Source organism: Neodiprion pinetum, chromosome 2 (genome assembly GCF_021155775.2).
Source record: "Neodiprion pinetum isolate iyNeoPine1 chromosome 2, iyNeoPine1.2, whole genome shotgun sequence".
In the NCBI taxonomy this organism is placed as follows: Eukaryota; Metazoa; Arthropoda; class Insecta; order Hymenoptera; family Diprionidae; genus Neodiprion; species Neodiprion pinetum.
The window spans coordinates 2313720-2337049 of NC_060233.1; the positions used below are offsets into that span (position 1 = coordinate 2313720).

Consider the following 23330-nt stretch of genomic DNA (forward strand, 5'->3'; position numbering starts at 1 on the left):
CATAATCGTTACACTTAGTACACCTGACGGTTACACGTGTACGTGTAGCGCACACGGTACAGGTATATAATAAGGTAGAAGGTACGGGTACAATATACATTACCTACACCTATTACAGACGTAACTATCGAAGCACAAAAATAATCGTGCGATTTAATTTTACGATTCAATGTCTCTCGTCGTCACAGCCTATTGGTCATTGAATTACTATGGTTTTGCTTTAACAATGGAAAGCTGCACCTATAGAAGAAATTCTTTACACAGACGCAGGATAATTTGATAAGGATTTATGGAGTATTCAGGCCAACCGCATGGTAGACTCGCAGCGGCGGCGATGCTTACTGGAGCATCTTAATACCATGGAACATCGTTTACCTCATGGTTTTCCATTATTTTTTTCCATCAGTATCATTTTATTTTCTTTTTTCCTCATTAGTAGCAATACAAGGCCGGTTTTGGATACAGATTTCTGTACCGACATTTTACCGACACTCCCAATGCCGGTAGATGAATCTATATCCAGAACCGACATTTGGAGTGTCGGTAAGATGTCGGTACAGGAATCTGTATCCAGAACTGGCCTTGTATTACTACTCTCATCTTGCTCTCCCCTATTTGTTCTCATTTTCCTGTTTCTCACTCACTTTCGAAGTAATCACGCTTTAGTCACTACAAGTTACATGTAATTAAATCATGTCATCCAATTACCACAGCATGGTTTTCCGAAATCCAGACGAACCAGCTGAACCATGTACGGTTCCAACAGGTTCACGTACCACCATGGCGACAACTCGGGTCTCGTCAATGTGCAGGTCTGAGGAGTGTAGACTTGGCCGCTACTTCCGTCGACTGCTCGCTGAGGTATTCCACCATCTGTAGTGCTCGATTGCATCGGAGCTTTGCCTCCGGCCACGTTCAGCACTGCAACGAAAAATTGGAACCATTTTCACCACTCGAACGGTATTAAAGATTTTTTTGTCTGAGAAATATCGAAAAAATAACAGACAATTTTCAGACGTTGGAGAGAAGAGGAGAAGAAATGAGGGATGAATGGATCGCATTGTCTAAGAATGAAAAGTCAAACTGTAAGATGTTGATATTGATCAGTTTTTGCAGTTATTCCAATTTACTAGATTAGTTTTGTTTTCACAAAGTACAACGATTTTCTTGAGTCAGTTCTCGTTTCGTATATATAATTGGCGCGAATAAAATTGCTAGAGAGTTATTGAAACGGTCTTCTTTTCTTTTCCTAAATTTTTATTCAAACCATGCGGCGTATTCATCCTCAACTAATTCTTTCGCAATGCTTGTACGGTGGTGATACAATTCGGGAAGGGGGCGGGGTTGAAATTCCGAATTTGAATGGTTCCGAACGCGCCAAATTCTGATTTTTTGGGCGCGAAACTTAAACTAAAGAAGTCGGGTAACGATAGTCCATCCTAGAGATCGGTGAACTGCAGAAATGCTTGCGCTAGGTGCAGGTGCCGCTTTGAACAGGTAAATCTGGACGTATATATGCACTATAAAGGTGAAGTTATAAAGTCCGAGTAACCGCGGGTATAGTAGGGAACGAAAAAGAAGTTGCTCGGTTTGCGGTAGTTCGACGATACCGTAACGTGGGAATTTTTTCATTCAAATCGGTATATGTTTTTGTAACAATTAAATATACATGGGTATCTGTGCGTGCATTTGCCAGATCGGAGTGAATGCAACCCGCGCGTGAAATATCACTCAAATAGTTATAACATCGAGTCATTCATTCTGGATCTCTCTTCCCTTGAATTATCCATTATTAGCAAACAATTATATTTATGTACAGGTAAATACGTATAATAACTGTTACCAATTTTTTAATTATAAATTTAAATTATGCCCAACAGCGCGGTTTCTGTTCGTTAATTTTATTACTCAACCAATTGTTCAGTATGGCTGTACATGTTAATTATGATACACAAGTTTTCGATTTTTCTTTTTGTTTTTTTTTTCTTCCGCTGCAATGTGGTGAAAACTCGTGACGCGTTAATTTAGAATAAACAGTAAATTCTGCGATATCAAGTTATATCTAGCTCTTAATTTTTCTCGCTTAATTAACCTCCTGTAATTGTGACCGCTTATTATCATAATTATTAATTGTTTTAGAGACTGCAACTTTTCTCTACTATATAAACAGAGGAGAAAACTGAGAGTATAATTATACCTGGCTAGTATAATATGTGTAACATTAAAATTCAAATTGATCCGCGTTATTGATCGGCTCTGTCGTACTATTGATAATTATCACACCCACGACGCAGAGAATATTCTTCACTGTGTTGAAATAAATTGTGTGTACAAGAACTTGTTGATTGCGGGATGCGTTATACGAATTATCATTAAACGAGCGACAATGAGAAAATAAAGAATTTTTATGATAATAAAGAAATAAGAATAGCGTCCGCGGATTGTTTATTGGTTAAAAATTTTGCAACACCTCACGATCGAGGACGACGATTATTGAAATTTCTTCAACCCTCATTCTCGTCCTCACGAGATTGCAGCGTGGGCCACTTTTTCCATTTGTCAGCGTCAAGAGGCTTGCGAAAGATTATATACCTACAGCTATTAATCTCGGCTCACGATCGGCGAGGGAAACAATAATAATTGCAATCGTGATGCGCTAAGCGCGTGCAGCAATTCTAGGCATAGCTATGAAATACTATCAGCGAAAGATAGATGCGGATCTTTGCAGCGCAATAATAGCTATAAGCATTATAAACGCGATTGCAATATAGGTAAGTATCTACCTACCTATATATGTAGGTGTATGTCTACAGTCTTGCGGAATTATTCACGCTCACAAACCTACATTCTTATTTAAACAATAAGCTCACCGTGACTCTATTTGTCAATTAAGTATCATTTTTATTTTATTTTTAATTTTTTTTTTCCCCGTCTTTTATACGACGGATAAATTTATCATCTATCTGTTGTATGGTATTGTAGAGTTATACATAGGTTACGATTGCGCAATTACACGATAGTGGAAGAATTTAATTGGATTATTATAACCCAAACGCGAGTCTTGTAATAAACATAGTATAATATTTTCGCAAGGATCAACCAAATGTATAATAATAATAATAATAATAATATTAAATCACGGATAAAGCAATTTTTTTTTTTCAATTCGAACAAACATTATATCTTCATAATTTTTTATGCGATTAGAGACGGTCTATAGATATGTAATAATATAAGTTGCGTTATAGGTAATAACATTGTATCCTCGTCGAAGGAATAGAATCTTCATCGTTTCACACGAAATTGAAGAAACCGGATGGAGTTATATTATTACAAGATTCGCGCCTTTCCTTTTAATTTTTAATCAATGTTAGTTTTTTTTTTTCTTTTTCTACTTTTGATGCTCGATTTTACGTTACATGAATATAATATAATTCAAAAAATTGTTCATGCTCTTTTTAAAAATATTACCGTCGATAATTCAAAGTTCATTGGTTTACTTATCACATCATAACGGTTTTTATTGAAACTAGGAATTGTACGTATACAGCTCGTGTCGTAGGCGCATGAGTCATGGATAAAAAATTGATTCAGGCCAATGCACATAATTTTAAGTTCGCAGAATGTACGATGTGTATGCACATACGTGCAGTAATGGAAGAAAATTGTATTCGAACGATGTCGCGCATTATGCTAAAAAGAGGCGACGCGACGGAAGAATTTATAATGGGGAAAGAAGATGTACATTTAGGTATATCATACTAACATACATATGATGTATGTATAATGAGTATTCGGTCGTGCAGGCGAGAATCTAGCACGCGCGTCAATTGTGGAACGATCCGAGTATATAAGGATCCAGGTACAGATACGTTACATACATGCATGCATAAACAAATATACAGTATGTGTATAACATTGCACACGTAAAAACGTTATGAGGAAATCGTTGCAATCGCATAATGGATGCTTAAACCGCGTGGGCGCCATGTTTGCGCGTCGTAGGTGACATCAATGCTCGACCTCTTTTGTACGTGCGTACGTACATAAATAAATAAATAAATAAATTAATAATGCATGCATAGAAGATTCAAGTAATGAATTCGATCATTTATTGCGCCCTGCATACCGAATAGTGGTACCTATATAAAGAGTGTCGCTTGCCGAGTTTATATACAATTATAAGCATATATAGCATTCCTGTATAATAACAATAATGATAATAACGACGATGATGACAATAACTCAATCGGCACGGATTAATCACCATTTTACATCCGGTTTCAAAGTTGTTTGTATTTTGTATTGCACATATTTACTTCTGTATAAATAAATACCGAGGATCCTCAATTCCTTAATAAAATATAGTATGGACGAGAAAACAAATATATGTGTCGTTGTTTTTACACTTCGAACTTTCTATACTTTGAATTGTTTCCAAAAAGAGATTTCCGAGTTTTTGAAGAATTGATATTGCATTTTCTAAACTTTCCGCATTTTTAGCCCCAACCTGAACGTGATAAGTAATTAGATCGCATAACAGATAGACGTACCTACATAATATGATAGAAAAATTCATATGATATGTGGCACCTGTATTACAGCTGTGATCTGTTATAATACGATGACTTTAATAGTCGGTGGAGGATCAACGACACCTGACGACCCTGACATTCGCGGTTGAAAAAGAATTGCGACAGGTTGTCGGCTAGAGAGCCTGAGGATAGGATCAGCTCTCTACTCCATAACGCGTAGCGGAGTCCGAGATCACTATTTCCATGTATCTTCCTCCTCTCTCCTCGATCTCGCATCATTCTATCTCTCTTCCTTTCGTTATTTCCTACTTATTTTATCCTTCTCCATTTGTCAAGCCTTAAGCCGCTGGTTTGAACGATCAACAATGATAAGGATAGACGCGGATGGTGTAGACATTAATTCATACACGTCGAGTGGAGCCGGATTGACGTTAGATATGTATTTAAACATACATGTGCATATTTAATTATACATATACCTATGTATAATAGTGTTATACTATATAGTTATAGATATGAGAGGAGGTAGGTTGATGTAGTATCGATTATAGTTATGACATTTTATCAGAGATGTATTTGATGAAGATGGATTGGCTTCTCGGTTACGAAAATTGAACGTTTTGATACCGTAGGTATAGGATCGTTGTTATTATTCGTTTGCGGTCTTGTAATTTTACACACACACATACATAGATTTTCAGATTAGTATTCTGTTTGAAGGTATAATACTTCAATATAGAAGCTATTCACGTGTGAAAATACGTTATAGAAATATCAACAAAAACAAGACAAAAAATCTTTTTTTTCTACTATTCTACAGGTAGATATATTATACCGTTCGATTTGGTTGATACAATCTATTTTTAAAAAGGTATCCGAATCGTTGCGTAAAGATATGGTTTTTAATTAACGGAACTGGTCTCAGTTGATCAACCGTTAATAGATGCCTATACTATAGTGTTAATATATTATTTCTTAAATTTAAAAATTTATACCCAAGCGCCCCGGAATGTTTATCAGAATTGTAACATCGATCAAGGATGTTGTAACAATCAATTCACAATTTATCGGCAGACAGCCTGTTGCGCAAATATGCACGATTTAATGACGGGGTCACGAGAAAAAAAAATGACGAGATGTGAAACTATGGAGGGTAATACGAATTCTATTTATTTTTAGCGATTTAGGTAGTCTTCGACCCGAATAGAAATAACGATTCCGGCAATTTTATATTATTACTTGTATGCCTACTTTACGTCGCGTCGTGATATAAACGTGTGTAATGTATAAGCCAGTCAGCAGTTGTCGCTGGACTAGATTCAAAGACCGGAATCACCGGACAATGCGCCCCCATGATCCACTTTTTACAAGTTTCTCATATACAGGTATACGTATACTATATGCATTATATCCATGTCTTGGGTACTTTTGTTTTATTGTCTAGCTTTTTGTCCATCTTTTACTTTGTGCACTGTCATGCTGTGAACACGTGCAGCTTGCACTGTTTATTACTAAATTCACACAACGTATAACTCTTCTTCACTTTTCTCAATGCTTGATAAAACAACACGGCAACGAAATTTTCCGGGCTCAGGGAGGCATCGAGAGACACGGTGAAGCAGGTGTTGTGCAAGTAGCCGAAGCCTGACAACAACAGCCTTTCAACCATCTGCTTCAAAGATTTCTAACAGTTTTCTTCCCGCGTCATTCCGCAATATGATGCAAAACAATCGTGACACTTATTCTTCAGATGCAAACGATACAATTTATAATTGAATTTGAGGTCTCGTATTTCCAATTCATTATATACTACACCTCATTGTCAGACATCGCCGAGTAATTATTCTCTTTAATTCTATTGATCGTTTCTTTGCTTTCATTTTTGATTAATGTAACGATTCAGTCTCCTCAAAACAGGTGCACAAAACTTCAGTTCTAAGGGTGCGTTCCAAAACTCCCTAGGACTGAGACAGATCTAGTTTCAAAGTCGGCAGCGCAGAGATAAAAGATTGTTGACAGTATTGGGAGCTAATTTATGTAATATAGAAGGTGCGTTTCGAAACTAGGTGGCAGCGCTAAAAACTCCCTAGATAATAGAGGCAGAGCTACTCGCGAACTCGGCTGAGCAAGAAAGATAAAAGATTGTTGACTGCACTGGAAGTTAATTAATTTCGGAACGCACCCATAGTGTGTATACTGTGAATATATAATATACATAGATACATCTATAATGGCGCATAATGGCGATACAGAAATGCTTATGGATAGTGGGTTGGATGGAGATTAGACACGGTGTGCGATTAGACGTGCAGCCTGATGGCTGTGCGAGCAAAAACGTCACCGGGTCAAGACCGTTACCTACAAAAGCCTCCTGAACACGACTGTATAGAAAACGTCATGGCATGTAGCCTACTATAATACGTCATATTTATTGTTGTACTACTACTGCTCGAGTTCTCCCATTCATTTCCCTTGCACTACACAACAGGCATGCGTAAACGTACACATATACATAAATACACAGACACATTTTAGCCACACGCAACACACATATGTATTTATGAGAATTTAGATATTATAGTATGGTATAAATTTTTTGTAAGTGTTGTAACGCGCCGCTGGCATAAGGCCGTTATACGCATCATACATTCACACCGTTAATATCCTATCGGCAATTAACGCGCGTTTGAAGTAATTCAAACGATTAATAGAGCGCGACGTTCGATCGAACCGGTAACATGGTTACAGTGTACATATATCTATGGGTACATGCACTGCATGTTATAGATACGTGAAAATCCAACGGGGAAAATCGTTACCGAGTACAATGTTTGGCTTCTTGTATTTTCGTATATGTATATTTATATATAAATATTATATTTTCGTTAATTATATACGAGGAATAAGAAGAGGAAAAATGAATATTTCAAGAATGAGAACGAAGGTTAGAAAATAAGGCGTGAATGTTTATAAAAACCACGATAGTTCATATAAGTTTATATTTATGTATAGGTATAATGGGTGATAATCTACGCATGTATGTACCTCAATTTTCAAGATAGATTAACATTTTCCCAGATGATATTTATCATAGATATATATATATATATATATGTTCAATGTACAGGCATATATAGAATGCAGCCCTGAGGTGACCCAAAAACGTTAATTCGTACATCGTAGATATCTCGTACAATTATAACATGTAGCTGTGCTCTGCAGTGTGCGTTAAGAATTATTGGGGAAAGTGTGAATTCCGTTTCACCGCAATTATGTACTATTATACATGTAGGTACATGCGATATACATACATACCATATGTAACCTATTAAGCGCGTGAGCCCTTTCGAACGTGGATCAGCTACTTGAACAGCGTTCGAACTTGCTGTCCGATAGATTATACGATATAGGTATGTCCGTGCAACTCATACGCGGTGTATTATGGCATGCTATTCGAGGTACAGTAAAATGCATGAAGGCCTTAATCTTTCGGCTAACTTGTTTTCGATCCGAAACATAACTCGTATAGAATTGAACTCGCATTTTGTTTCGGGCCGAAAACGAGTTAGCCGGAAGATCAAGGCATTTATGTATAGTCAGTGGCGTAGCTAGGGGGACAAGGGCCCTGGTGCATAGGGAAAGAATCGGGCCCTTTTCCTCCCCTCTTTCCGCGTAGTTTGAACTTATATTGGCCTTCAAAATTATTGATAAGAATAAGAATAGGAAACAGTGAGTTGAACTTATCCCTAGTAGGCTAAATCCATACGTCGTCTCTATTAGAATCTCCATGTGTTTAATAGAAGAAAAAGGGAATGAATAAACAACGACGCACATGACAATATAGAATATTTATTATACAGATGAGATTAATTAAGGGAAAAAACGATTTTTAACAGAATTCGCCGCCCAATTTACAATCTCTTGCGCGCTTTAATTTTTGCGAATTCGTCTATAATTTCACTCAAATCCAAGTTTGATGCCGCCTCATTTTCTATTACAATTAACGATAAATGTCGGAGGCGATCTTGTCGAATGCTGTTTCTTAAATTATTTTTTATAATCTTCAGTTTACTGAAAGATCTTTCTGCTGCCGCGGAAGTAACGGGAATTGTATGAAACAGAAGCATCGCTGTATACACTTTCGTAAGGTCACATTCGAGCACGCCAAATTTCGTTATAATTTCTTTGCAAAGCTGGCGAATAGACCACGTCTTCATCAATTGAGGGAGGATCAGATGATAAACATTAAGAAATTGGAGCGAAAAATTGGGTCCAATTATATCGCAATATTTCTTCTGAAACTGATCACATTTCTGGAGTAAAATCGTTTCATTCCGCAGCTAAGCAAATTTTTTGGCATCAGGAAGTCGAACGATTTACAAACTGCACTCATACCAATAAAACGCGCATCTAACTGATTGATTATTATGTCGAGTACATTGTTGAAAATAGTTACTCTAAAGACTTCCTGGTTTTCAAATCGCTGATCAGAAGCCAATTCATCGAAAAGCTTTTTAGTTTTTCTGCGTCAAAGCTGAGGTTAGAGGGCCCCCTGAGCTCCAGGGCCCTGGTGCACTGCACCACCTGGCCCTATGATAGCTACGCCACTGTGTATAGTATAAAATGAGCTGACGGACTCCTAATTATAGGCAAATCAACGTATAAGTACACTCTGCGCATCTCCGATGCTCTTTTGTTAGCACGTGGCTGATGACACCCGGACTTGTACGCTGATTTGCCTATAACCCGGATACAAGGCAGCGCCACGGCCGTAAGAATTTAGGGAGAAGCCCGTTGACCTAGTTTTGTGGTTTCCCCGTGTCCTTGACCGAGGATGCTGATGATGATGATGATGATGACGAAGCCGTGGGTAGGTTGTTAAGAGATGCCGGTCCGCTGAGACGAGGCGTTATACCACTGGCGGTAGGTGTATAATACGGATGTGTGTATTTATTTATGTATGGTAGCACGATGTATACATACGAGCTGCATACTTATAAGAGAAGAGGCCGCGTCCGTTAACCGAAGTACATACCAACCTGTTACTGGCCTCGCAGCATGATGTGCAGGCACAAGCCACCAAGATACACAACTCGACTAACGATATAATAAGTGGCATTATCGATACGTACACAACGTATACGCAAACTGTACAGAAACTAGCAAAGACCCGGAGGGTTTATAAAATATACCTATCAAACGAACATTCTTTGGCTCGCTGCGTATGTCTATAATATGATCTACACATCTATAGAATTCACGCATCGAAATATAGAATCATTGAAATCGAATCGAATCATTGAAATGATATACATGTTGTCAATTATTATAAGTATATACATTTACAACTTTCTAAATATGAATCATCCGTGACGTATTCATCTCTTTTGACAATTTTCGATCTACAAAACCTGCACCGAAACAAATTTCTAGTCGTGCTTAATAGTTCTGGATATCTACGCGATGCGAAATAATAAGTCTTGTCATACAGCTAGATGTAATGAAATATCGATCGTGGTTACTCATAGATCGTACTGTAATATTTTCTTGTTACTACAATTATGATAATGTGATATTGGTGCAACAATAAATTGATGCTACATCTTTATTCAATTCAAAGAAAAAACATATAATCAATCAGACGACGAGATATAAGGTAGCAATAATCGGAAAATATACGATCGACAACTATTCACATATAGTTGAAGTAAGTATACATATAATCGCTACTTATATCACATTTTCTTTGTCATTCCAACAATATATAAAACTTTGTTGTAACGATGCACCCAATTTAACTACAATTTTTCTTTGAATGATTATAAATTGGTTTACAAAAAATGAAACTCTTCTTTATATATGGACCACGAAAATTGGAGCTTATTTTTCTTTATGATAAAACTCACCGCAAAACGGGACGCCATCGGGTACCCATGTTCCATTTTCTCGACACTGTCTTCGCGCCGGACCGAGAAGTTCGAATCCCCGTTCACATGAGTACGTCGCCACGGTTCCCGGGGAGTGAGAAGCGACATTTAGGGGCGCCTCGGCTTCATCGATAACATCTTCTTCGCCCGGCAGTCCAAATCGGACGAAACTGTGGGCCGGCGCTCCTGGATATCCACATTCTGGTACGGCTGTACTTCCTGAAATCAAGTAATAAAAACTGTTAATAAAATTCTATACAATTGTGAATGAACCTATTAAAATAATTGTTAAATTCTTGTTATCATTCAGTCTTATTAATGTATCTTATAATATTGATGAATTATAATCAACGCAAAAACGCATCTTCAAGAGTTGTCAAGTTACGTAATCAGGTTGCAAATTTAGAAATTCGGTGTAGCAGCGCAAATTACTATGTATTTGTCTTAAAATTACAATGTTAATTGTTGATTTTACTAAAATTTGTAGGAAAAACACAAAAAGTAATTTGAATTCAATAAATTGTGTAGTAAATTTATTGTACTTATGAATTGAATATGCAGTAAATGTTCCGTATCCAAATAATACTTCCAATACAGTATAGGAAGTTCCATACAGAAATTTTTAACAGCGTATTACAGCGTAGTGGATATTTTATCCAAGCATTAATGTCACCGCGTTTTAGTGCAATAATGAAGTGCGGTGACTCGGCTGCTCGAGTGATTTCAACGCGTGGATGAGGCGATCTGCGTACTATGATTACAGGTGTAGGAAAGTGTGCACATTTTCCACTGCTTGCAGTTTTTTCATCTAAATGTATTACTGTTAGATTATTATGATGATTATTATTATTACTGTTGCCATTTTCTTGAATTCGAAACTTTATCAAAGTTTCCTATATTACACACACATACAATTATACCGTGTATCAATTAAATAGAAATTTAAATTGCATAATGATTCAAGTCATACACACGCCTGTTGTAACAGATAATATACATAGTAATTTAGAATGCCCAAGTGTAAAGATAAAACGATTACAGTCTCGCGTCAAGGGAAGGATCGTCGAAACGCAACCGGTGATCTACATAGCCATTCGCCTTGTCGTAAGAATTGGCCAATTATTCGTCGGAGGTGAAGAAACAGGATTGTGAGGAAAAGAAGTAAAAAAAAAAAAATTGACGGAAATGATCGCGGATTTAAATGCGACAAGTTGTAACAAACAATTGCGTCACGTGAAGGTTTTCGGATTACAAACCCGCTTCCGAAACAGGCGATTTGCTTACTGCAGTGGTGTAATTTGACTGCAGGAAGTAATCGGTAATGCGAAAAGCGTATTATACGTATACCTAGTATATAACATAGGTGTCGCACTGGATACACCTTATATACATATGTAAATTCCACCCACGACGAAACAGTCAAAATGTCAAACTTGTACTCTCCGAGAATTACAATCGGCTATTATTCGCACTGTTTCACTTATTCAGAATTGTGCAACTTGCACCGCGAATCGTGCGCGACATTTTCGCTTTATTTCTACTCAACGCCTTGTATGTATATACATAGTACATTACACCTTATACAAATTTTCTTCGCAGTCGCTTTCTGTTTTCATTTGCATCCGAAACAACGACTGTGGACTGACTGCCGAAAACTTCGTAACAGACGCGTTCGAGAAGAAATCGTATATGTATATACCTAGCTGTTTGCCTAATTCGCTTGTCTGCACTATGAATCCCTCACCTCGAATAATTCATTTTAATATCATTGAATTATTACATGCGATTAATTTATTCAAATGAATACTAAGTTTTCGTTTATGATATCTGCAATATAATAAATATAATAGAAACCGAATTTCACGATTTCGATATTGACAAACATCATGCGAACGAAAGTTTAACTCCGTCGTTACAACTATAAAGCAGACAAAACTATATTAATAACAATACAATTTTCTGATAGAGTGTAAAATTTCATCCTCAGCAAGAGAAAGTTTCTATAATAGCCGATTAGCCGTCATCGTCATCATGGTGCGGTTTAAGCTGCGCAGTAACGATGTACCAATTACAGTTATAAACCATTTTATTATCATTATTATCATGATATTTCCCCAACTTCGTCTTATACATTTATTATGTACAACAGTATAAGTTATAACAAGTGTACAATGTTATATTGTACGGCACGATCGAAAGAATCGATCGGTAAATGGTGAAAAAAAGAAGAAGCAGAAGAGAAAAATAATGTGAGAGGTGAAAGTACAAGCTTAGAAGAAAAAATAAAACCACCAACATTTTTTATTAGACGATCATAATAATGAAGTTAATTAACGGACCAATATTTTTCCGTTAATCTGTAGACTTCCACAAGCATAACTATTTATTATACGTGCATAGAAACTTTCTTTAATACAATATTCACACAGTTCCTGTAATTCTTATGCCTGCTGGCATTGTTCGACTCGGCCATGCGCAATGAAACGATCGAATGAGTCACAACATATTTATCCGTCGCTGTGAGTTCGTGACACTTTTACGAAATTCTGAACATACATACATACTCGTTACAATTCTTCGGCTTTGTACATAGGTTTATGTATTCATGACTATACGTATAATAAAAGACGCGGAAGTTGAATGCACCGATGATGATTTCATTCAAATTTTCACCCTTGGTTTTCATATCACGGATTACGTGCATTACAGCTCAAGTTTATACCTATATTGTTGTATGTGTTAGTTTTAAGACATAATTTAGTTTTTTAGAAGAATTATTTATCAAATAGATTACATTTGGAAATGGCAGAATAATTATGTGCGTTGCTACTAAGGGTGCGTTCCGAAATTAGCAGGTAGCGGTAAAACTCCTTAGATGACAGAGACAGAGCTACTCGCGAACTGGGTAGCGCAAAAGAGATAAGACTTACCAACGGGGGTTAGATAAAAGTCTCTAGTCCTTTCACATATATATCCTAAACAACCGTCAACTCTGCAGACACAAAAACTCCTTACGATGTATTTAGGTAGGTATATTTACTCACGCGTGACGCACCTGATCGTTTCACACGTGCATTGACATCCGTATAATCCTATTCATATGCATGTGCGGTAGCGTATGTATTGCTGCAGTGTTTATCACGCATAATAGCCACAAGTATAAGAAACTGACGACTTCGGTGTGGATACCCGTTGAAGCTACAATTTTAATTGCGGCGCACATGCGAGTCGTTGAACGTATGATTAAAAATAAACTGCGATTCTTTTTGCTTCTCATTTTTGTTTCCTATTTCTCGTATTTATACGTGCGTCGAGAACGAACCAAGCACCGTTTATTTAATCACCCAATAAAGAATAGAGGAAAAAAAAAAAGTAATTTCAATCATCGAAGCCCAATATAAACAGATATAAAAAAACAGCGGTTCATTATAGAAGTAATTAACAATGGGGTATAAAATGAAACAAGAAAGAAATATAAAGTCGCGGTTTTTTAAAAGGTAAATGGCAGTTTCATTACCGCATGATGTAAGATTATCACAGGGTGAAGGTGCGAGAAGGTCTCTAATTTGTAGATATACTTTTGAATCCTAAAATATATGCACAAGCGTAAAGAGCTGTAAATTTTTTAACGAGTTATATATAGCAAAGACGGTGATTTTTTATCCTAGCCGAAGAAGAGGAGGAAGAAGAAGAACAAGAAGCGAGAAAAAAAGATCTTAGTACCGTAGCTAATGCTTATAGGTATAATACACCTTTTCTCGCATCATGTATCGTGGAGTCTTAGAGGTAGCAGGTACGTAACGGTCCGTCTTATTAAAAACATATATTTCTTTCACATTGGCACCAGCGTGTATTACAACTTGCAAGATTATATGTATGAACGAAAGAGTGAACTCAACGATTGAATTCAAGGCATCGATCCACGTATCATATCTGTGCAATATCGTCTAAAATTATAAGAAGAAGAGAAAGATTTCTCGAATAAATATATTTATTGTACAAGTGCGTAATTCAAAAAATTTTCTCCAAGTAGGACAATAAACGAAATTTGCGAAATTAAGCAGTGAAGTGCAAATTCTCACGCTATAAAATAAATACGGTCACCGATACTTGAATAAAACTTATTAATCTGGAAAAGTAAGAGTCTAATTTCTCTTTCAGTAAATCCTCAAATAATAATATTGACAATGAGCCAATTTCGCGAAAGAAATCAATGCAGCAAATGTAGTTAAGAATTTGCAATTATAATGTTGACTGCGTTATACCAACAGCTTTCATCGCGATCTATAAATATTATCGAAAGGTTTTGAAGTTGACTTTCGATTGTTGCAAACTGGAAGCATCGACAAATCGCCGTTTGAATTAATGTGTAACATTCCTGTACGATCGATATCGGGAGTTTCGAAATGCAAACTAAGAAGCGTGCATTAAACCTGAAACTTTACTGAAACTCACCAGGAAGTTGGGAAAATAACCGAGCTAGATAGCGAAGCCTCTATTCGAAAGCGTCCATTATGAGAATTTTCTGTATAATGTTAAAAGAGATCAACTATATCTTCTCCTCGACTCAACTTTTACGTATAACGTATACATGTATGGGTATATAGATATACACGTAAGAAGAGGAATTGCTTTTACCGCTAACCAATTCTACCTGCAATGCGCCTGCATCTATCGCCTCGTCCCGCTCTATTATACGCGCCTTATACTCTTACATCTGCAGCAAAAGCGGCTGCAGCTCACCTGCATGTCCGCATATATCATGTAATCGGTGCAGGTGTTATACGTAATGCAGATTCCACTCTGCTCCGTGCAGTTTCCGCATATTTCACGGAATAATCTGTGAATGTGACGTCACGATGATTTTTTTCATAGTCAAATTACCCGAGTATTGCATGGGTAGAAAATTTTTCCATCGCTTATTGAAATTTGAAGAAAAAACCTGGAGACAATTGCATGCGTATTGTATTGAAAGAAGAGAAATAAGAAAAAAAAAATAATTGCAACGCAAGTGGATTAATCTGGAACATTATCTTCCGTTATAGTGATCACGGTAATCTTAGCCAATCGACGACGAGAAGTGAGCCCCAACGAATTATTCAGGCCAAGATTGTAATTTCTGAGAATTGCGCTGCAGTCGCGACACGATTTGAACCGTAATAAAGATAGAATGCAATGCTGTTTCAAACGATTAATCGTAAATAGAGTGAAATTTAACCAGCTTCCGCAAGTAAAACAATATGGCATAAGAAGATTTAAATCACCATTCAATTTTCTGTACCGGGTTATTTCCGTAATGCGTTCCATGGAGACTTCTAATTATAGGCAAATTCGGGTGCAAGTCCACTCTGAGCAGCTCCGATACTCTTTTGTTAGCACGCGGTGGAACTCGGAGTTGCTCAGAGGGTGCGTTCTGAAATTAGCTGGTAGCGCCAAAAACTTCCTAGGACAGAGACAGAGCTAGTCACAAGCTCCGCAGCACGCGATATAAAAGATTGTTGACAACACTGGAAGCTAATATCAGAATGCACCCAGAATTGACGACTTGTACCCTGATTTGCCTATAATTAGGAGTCTCTATGGGGGCACACGGGGCGCATAACGAAAATAACCCGGTATGCTATAGACTATATATATTTCAACTAACTAGATAGTAAGTAGAAAAAACGGAGGGAAAGCGGATATCCACGGTTTCCGCGCATACATTATAGAGTTTGCATTTCGCGATATAGTTCCTTGGCTTTGTTTATCCGTATACGCGTTGCACGAGTCTAACGTCTGGATGTGCCGCAGCAATCGTGGGAAATTCGACACCGCGAACTGACTAATTAAACGCTACGGTTGTGGATCCTTTGTTCATGGATTGAATGTAATACACACCTCGCCACCTCAATACAATCACCGTAATTACGATCTGCTCATTCCCACAGCTCAGCTTAATTTGCACCCACTACTTTGTATCATGTGATGTAGAGATACCCGTATTTACAGTCATTCACAAGGGTTCAACGTTTAGTTTCTAATTTGTACGAGTAGCCATGCTATGTATGGTAGGTACACATAAATTCCTGCCTAGTTATTACATATTTCATTTGCGCTCTGTAACTCCGTCGTAACATTAAAATCGTTTTCACGAAAATACAGAAGGTTCTGTTTTCCTCGGTTTCTGCGTACTGTAATTATTCAGTTAAAGAATAGCAACAATTCTCTTCTTTGAAGTCTTCAAGAACAATTATAGTGCACGCCTTTCTTCTACTGTTATACCTCTACTTTCGAGATAGAATGACTGGACTTAAATCTGATGATGTTTCGACTCCATGTTCATGTTACACCACGTGTAGATGGGTAAGATAAAACGTGCCAGCATAGCGGCATTGCGCAGGTGTACGTTAAAGGTATGTACATATAACAAGTTTAGCACATCACGCTGTGATACACATAAACTGTGAACCTTTACCACTCCGAAACAGAGTGAAATTTTAGTGTTATATATGATGCTGCAGGATAAAAATCGCTGACCATGATGCAAAAAAGAAGTAGAAGAATTTTCGCGTCAACGACATGAAATTTTGTTATCATTACTATTTTTTTACCAGTTGTACAGGATGAGAAATATAAGAAGCTCAGGTATATGGGATTACAATTTGATGGATGTAAAGGTGATAAATATAGTAAAACTCTTCTCTGTCACAGCTGTGAATAGTTATATATAATATAGGTATAATTCTGAACAGTAGTTGCTTTCGTATTGCAAGCATCAGTGAAGCATTAAATCGGACAGCACGGACTTCGGTCCACTTTTTCAATAAACCAGTCAAAACCGGCAAACGTAAGGTCAACTGAGCAACGAATTGAACCGTTTACGACGTCGGAGTTTGGTCTGTACCGATATCTACGCGTGCTGAAGTGAGTCAAAAATTGAAGTGGGTCAACCGCGACGAGTGGATGAGCATCGTATACACCTTACGTATGTACGTACGTACATGCGATATTTGTCATGCCACTTTGCGACTTGGACGATTTGAATATACAGAGATGCGGACCGATACACGTGTAGATGATATTATTGTACATAGATATAGGTATAATCAAGACGTTTGACCGAGTGACATGAATTTGAATCGTGAACATCATACGACGAAAAACAACGATAATGAGAGTGATGCTTGAGGAGTGTAATACTTACTTTGAACGGAGTTTGCTATGCTGAGAAGTAACCCAAATAGAAACACTGCCGAAGAGAACTCCATCGGTGATATTAATATTGAAAAAGTTTTCGCTTTGGTTTACGTCCACGTTGAAAGACGAGTAATATCTTTATAATTCTTAAGTGACTCGACAAAACCTCCTCCGACAAATAGACAACGGGCACTGGCTTGCGGATGTTGGTATATGAATAACAACAACAGCAACAAAACCAACAGTAACAACCCTTATCGGTAAAACTCGGTACTTCACTTTCAAATAAGTTTTAACTTCTTCTCCTTATAATAAATCGCGTTTAATCATTACAGCACAGAGGTTTAAGCGTTTTTTTTTTTAATTACAATCAACCATACAAGCGATGAACCGAAACTCGAATTAAGTAGCAACACACTCGATAAGGGGGCGCGAATTATCGTCACCTGCACTCTGCCTATACAGGTCGGATCTTCATTTTGTCCGTAGCAGTGAAGTGCATATGGTGGTAAGTAAAACGAGCCTGTCGTAAGGGTGAATTATAATACACGTATGTCAGGAGCGCGTTTCCTAAGTTCGACCGATCGAGAATCCGACTTCTTGAAGACTGAACTATCCGTACCGGGCAGGAAGTCATCCAGGTGTTGCGGTGAGGCCCCCGAGAGAGGCGGGCAGGTATAACTCACTCCTTTCCCCACCACGAAACGAACCAACGAACGAACGCTTCTTCCCCGATTATACTTACCGCCTGGCATGTAGCACTCCTGCAGCAATGTAATGTAACCCTCACACTTGCACGGCCGCACTGTTACAGTGTAGCTCATATCTGCCCCATACAATTTACCCTGTACAGTGTACACCTAGTAGTATAAGTCCATTTACTCCCGGTTGCAAGACTCGAAGACCACACTGCGTTATCATTATCTTAGGTGTGTGTGTGCATTTCACGTGGAATTCCATCTGCATATATAGGAAAGCACTTAGAAAGAACTGTTTTTTACGTAGGTACCAGGTAGGTTGGTCTTTATTTAGGGTGATGACGAATTTTTCCCGCCCCACCCTCCAAATCAACTTCAAATAATTGCCGATTTAAACGGACTGTACACCCTTAAAAACTGACTTTTTTTTTTACTCAGAGTAAGAGCAATTCGTCTCGATTGCCTGGTATAACGATGTTAGTTTTTTTTTTTTTTAAGTTAGTAGCACTAAAGCCTCGCAGTTACATATTTTTTTAAACATTATTACTTTTACAAAGAAAGAAAGTTTTTTCTATGTTATTTCCATAAGAAATTTCGATCATAAGATGAAATAAATAAGGCAATTTCAGACGAGTGTCTAAGGTACTATTACTACGTTAGTTGTGCGTACTGTATACGTGTACCTGTTTACTGAATGTCTCTCTCTCTCTTTCTCTCTCTCTCTCCCTGTGCATGTGTGTTTACGAAGCGTCGTGTAGATGAGTATATAAGTGCATTTGTATCACACCGCAGCGATATTCTTACACTGTGCACAGGCGTTAACAACTCCTGCGGCGTGGTATTCAGGCCACGAAGACCTGTTGCCTACGCGCATTGCGAGCTTCTTCCGTGCCTCATTCTTTCTTTCTTTCTTTTTTTTCGTTTTTTTTTTCTTCTCTTCTACCACCCACCCCTCTACTTCTCTTGATCGTCGGTTTCAATATGAGGAAGTATACAGCGTTGCGAATCATGGGAAAGTAAAATTACGAGTGAACGCATCCTACGATAGGCGGAAGGAGACTGCAGAGTTGAGACCAAAATTTTTTAACGATGACGAAGAAATTCCGGGAAATATATCGCGATAAGGGGAAAATAGTTTGGTTATTTCTATCTCCAACGCCACGAACTTGGGCTTGACTAATTCGGGAAAGAGCCCAGAGAACAGACAGGATACAAAAGGCATTCGACCGTGCTACCCTCCTTAAAGTAACCTGTCACGGTATCATCTGGTGACTTCAGCGAGCCTAGACTTGACGGTTTTAAGAAAGCGAACGTGACGGAGTTCGGTTCTTAATGTAGAATATAAAAAGTAGGCGAGTATATTTGTTGTAAAATGAAAAAAGGGATAAAAATATGTTTTCCAGTCTTCCTATCTCGTCTGACACGATGACTTGCGCTTCAACCGGAATATGAATGAAGCACAAAAATAACCGACGTAATCGCGGTACGTAAACTTGCAGTAGGTACACCGATCAATAGGTTAGGTGCATATTCCGTGGTCTAAGTATCACCTATGACCTACCTACTCTAGAGGGGATGTAAACGGCATATATATAAGCCGAAGTCAAGGTGCAGGGAAAACTTGTGAGAGAATTGACTCGAACGTGAATGAGGTTCCCGAACTACAGTTTAACTGTCCATATGTGCACGGACACTGTACATACATACATGCATGCATGCATCGCGAGTTATACCTACATTTACGCGCACGAGGATTTCTTGAGGTTTGTACGAGCGAGGCGACGGGCATTTGGATGCCTGCCTACATACTCGTGTACACTTGTAGTGGACGAGGTATGTGGGTCAGGAAGCCACCAGCCAACCAGCCCAAGTCTTTCAGCATTATCAACGAGCCAACGAACCAGTCGAGTCGAAGCGGCTCGCGGCTCCTCTTCGAGTACACGATGAGTAATATCGCCAACGCTTGTCGGTATGATTCGGAGATTCGAAACCGCTGCTTATCGCATATGCTATAACACTTTTGTAGAGAATTTATATTGTGGTATGTACATACGTATGTATGAAAGGTTTTGAATCTTCTCTCGATAGCAGGTTCGATACGCTGCTCCTTTTTCAATTTATCAAATTGATCTCGTCGTTCGCTTTGATATTGCAAATGCAGAGTCGTTAACCCTTTGAGTCGTACATTGTTGTGCTGAGTCAACTTTTATAACAAGATAGTGTTCCGTGGTTTTTTGGGGTCGATGATTACGAATCTGAAACGGGCTATCAAAAATTCAAGGTGGCGGATACAATGTGGCGGACAAATATATCAAATTTAATCAAATCCGGTCGAAAAATTCGATGCAGTGGTTTTTGGGGTCGTTGATTGGATTCGCCATACTGAATTTTCAAAATCTGATCACAGATTCGTAATCGGCGATCCCTAAAACCCGTGGAGAGAGTTTTTTTTTCCGGAGTTGATCGAGTTTGAAATTTTCGTTCGCCATATTGTATCCACCATCTTGAATTTTTAAAACTCGATTTCAGATTCGTAATCAGCGACCCCAAAAACTTCTAATTTATGCAAAACATGTATACGTGTAGAGGTGTAAGATTCTCGGAAATGAATTGTTCCTTCGATTTTCACGATTTTTTTTCAATCAATTTGTTTGTAACAATAATAACTTACGTTACATCGTAACGAGTACTCTCGGTTATTGAAAACCCATTAGTACACTATCTGAAATAGCAAAAAACGACAAAAACATGTTGAAAAGTTCTCTAAATGTACAAAAAAAAAAAAAAAATGGACATAAAATAGGTGGTAAGAATAATGACCACTATGGCTCAAAGGGTTAAATAAATATCGTTACTTTGCATGCACGCTGCATTCCCATAAACGGGTTTACTGATAACGCAGGAAGGGTCAACCGGACAACGACACAAGCATATAATAAGTAGCCCACTGCACGATGGAACCGACGATTTCAACTGACCCAATAATCGAGTTGGGCATTATAGGTAATTATCTGTGCCTATAGATAGTACAGTAAACAATACATCACGTTATACGTTACAGAGTGTATGAACATTTCTCAGAATTTAACTAGAAGTATATGAATACGATAATAAAGTACTCTTCGTGCAGGTTCGTTGAGGACGAGTGCGCACACTCGCAGATCTCTTTCGCAGATAGCGATATATTGTGTGGGCAAGTAACCCTTTTACGCCGGCTGCCATTCAACTGCATGGCAGTGCTCGAAAAGCGACATGGTTACTTGGCTGCTCGACCCGTCCATCTCCCAAACAATTGCCTTATCTCATACAGGCGAATGTACGCTTATTATATTCAGTTTACTTTTTTCTCTACTGACTGTATATAAAACTACAGTAGTTATGCGAAATAAAACGTTGAGAATAAGAATGACGAAAAATAATCGATTATTTAATCTTATGATCGGTTTTTGTTTTTCAATTATTCAAAGATAAATGAATGTTTTTACCTGAAATTGAAAAATATTTTTAATGAAACTATAATTTACCAACCAATTTTTACACCGTTAAGACTACATACCGAAATTTACAAAGTTTTGGTTCCAGATGCACGGTTCCAAAAAAATACGAAATAATCGATTCATTTTTACCGATTTAATAATCGGTAAATTTGCTCATCGCTAGTTGAGAATGACACTATTTGCTTATCAGTATTCAAAGAAATTTGTTCTGTTATATCTCTCATGATAGAAATCACTTTCTTGTCGTGAAACGAAATGCGAACGGATCGTTTAATTGTTACAATTCCTGAAATCTGTAGACAAGGAATTACTATATCTCAGAAACGGTTAATTAGACAAGTTTAAATTTTCACAAGAAAGCTGGGTGATAGATTAATTAACCGGTGTTGCTTAAGGAAATATTCCGTTATCTTGCAATTACACTCGAAAACAAATCGTATAAAAATAATCGATCAGTTTGATATGAAAGATGAAAAATTCACGAACCGGTATGCGAATTAAAATCAAACCGGTGAAACAATTCGCATGCAAATTACGGCTAAGATTCGATTGCAAAAAATTTATTTCGGACAAAATTTAAAGGCAGCGAAAACTTTTGGATAAAATAGTCGTATCATTTTTTCACCGTCTTTATTCAGCTCGGGTTAATTACTTTCTATAAAATGATATAACTGTACACTGCAATACGTGCGACATAAGTAATGTTATCTAAAGTGAGTATTAATTCGCTCGAGTGATTATAGCTGTATAATATACATCAACGCTATAACTGAAATTTTAAGAAAAATGACCAAACTGGACTGTCTTTCTGGTTTTATTCCCTACTTCGATTTTTTTTAATTTTTTTTTAAATAAATTCAATTTACTCGCGGGGTCAGCGCATAACTTAGAACCGAATAGCTTACGTGTATTAATCTGCAAGCCAAAGTAGCGAATCAAGAGAGTTTATTACCGGTGCAGAAATATTACCGCGCGTTTAGGACATAATCACAACAGTGTAATAATTATACATTCCCGTAACTGTAGACGATTAACGAAATGAGATAAAAAGAGCGGAGCTTTACAGAGGTGTAAACAAATAATGACTATAATAAGATTTGCAAATTATTAATTAGAATCAATCACGCTTGAAATCTAAATGCATAAAATTCTTCGTTAATTCCAACGCAGTTCTTATAGGCTTACAAAAATTCCTAATACAGGAGGAACGATTAAAACTAAAAGCGGAAAAGAGGAAGAGAGAAGAATGTAATGAGAATGGTGCCTCTTGATTGTGGTTTCGTGTCGTCGATCTAATCGTGTTGGACACTTTCTATGCTAGCATTCGTGTCTCCGCGTATACATATATAATTCGTTTTTCCTCCAGTATTGTGAGGTCACCGCAGGTTAAACAGCTACGCGTTGAATTTCGGCTGTTAATTACGAATGTATATTATAAATTCTGTCCAAGCACGTTGGAATTTCTTCCCAAGCTATTTTTTCTTATTTGCTTTA

The 23330-nt window shown here is 37.6% G+C and overlaps 1 protein-coding gene across 1 annotated transcript in view; it reads right to left on the bottom strand.

The window, feature by feature from the left end:
• Positions 1-18261, bottom strand: part of LOC124212415 (uncharacterized) — a 27049-nt gene extending 8788 nt beyond the window's left edge. The window contains exons 1-3 of the mRNA XM_046612386.2: positions 17649-18261; positions 10442-10681; positions 709-921 (exon numbers count right to left, since the gene is read on the bottom strand). Coding sequence (XP_046468342.1) covers positions 709-921; positions 10442-10681; positions 17649-17712 — 517 coding nt within the window. The 5' untranslated portion in view covers positions 17713-18261. The remainder of the gene's footprint in view (positions 1-708; positions 922-10441; positions 10682-17648) is intronic.
• Between the last annotated feature and the right edge of the window lie 5069 nt (positions 18262-23330).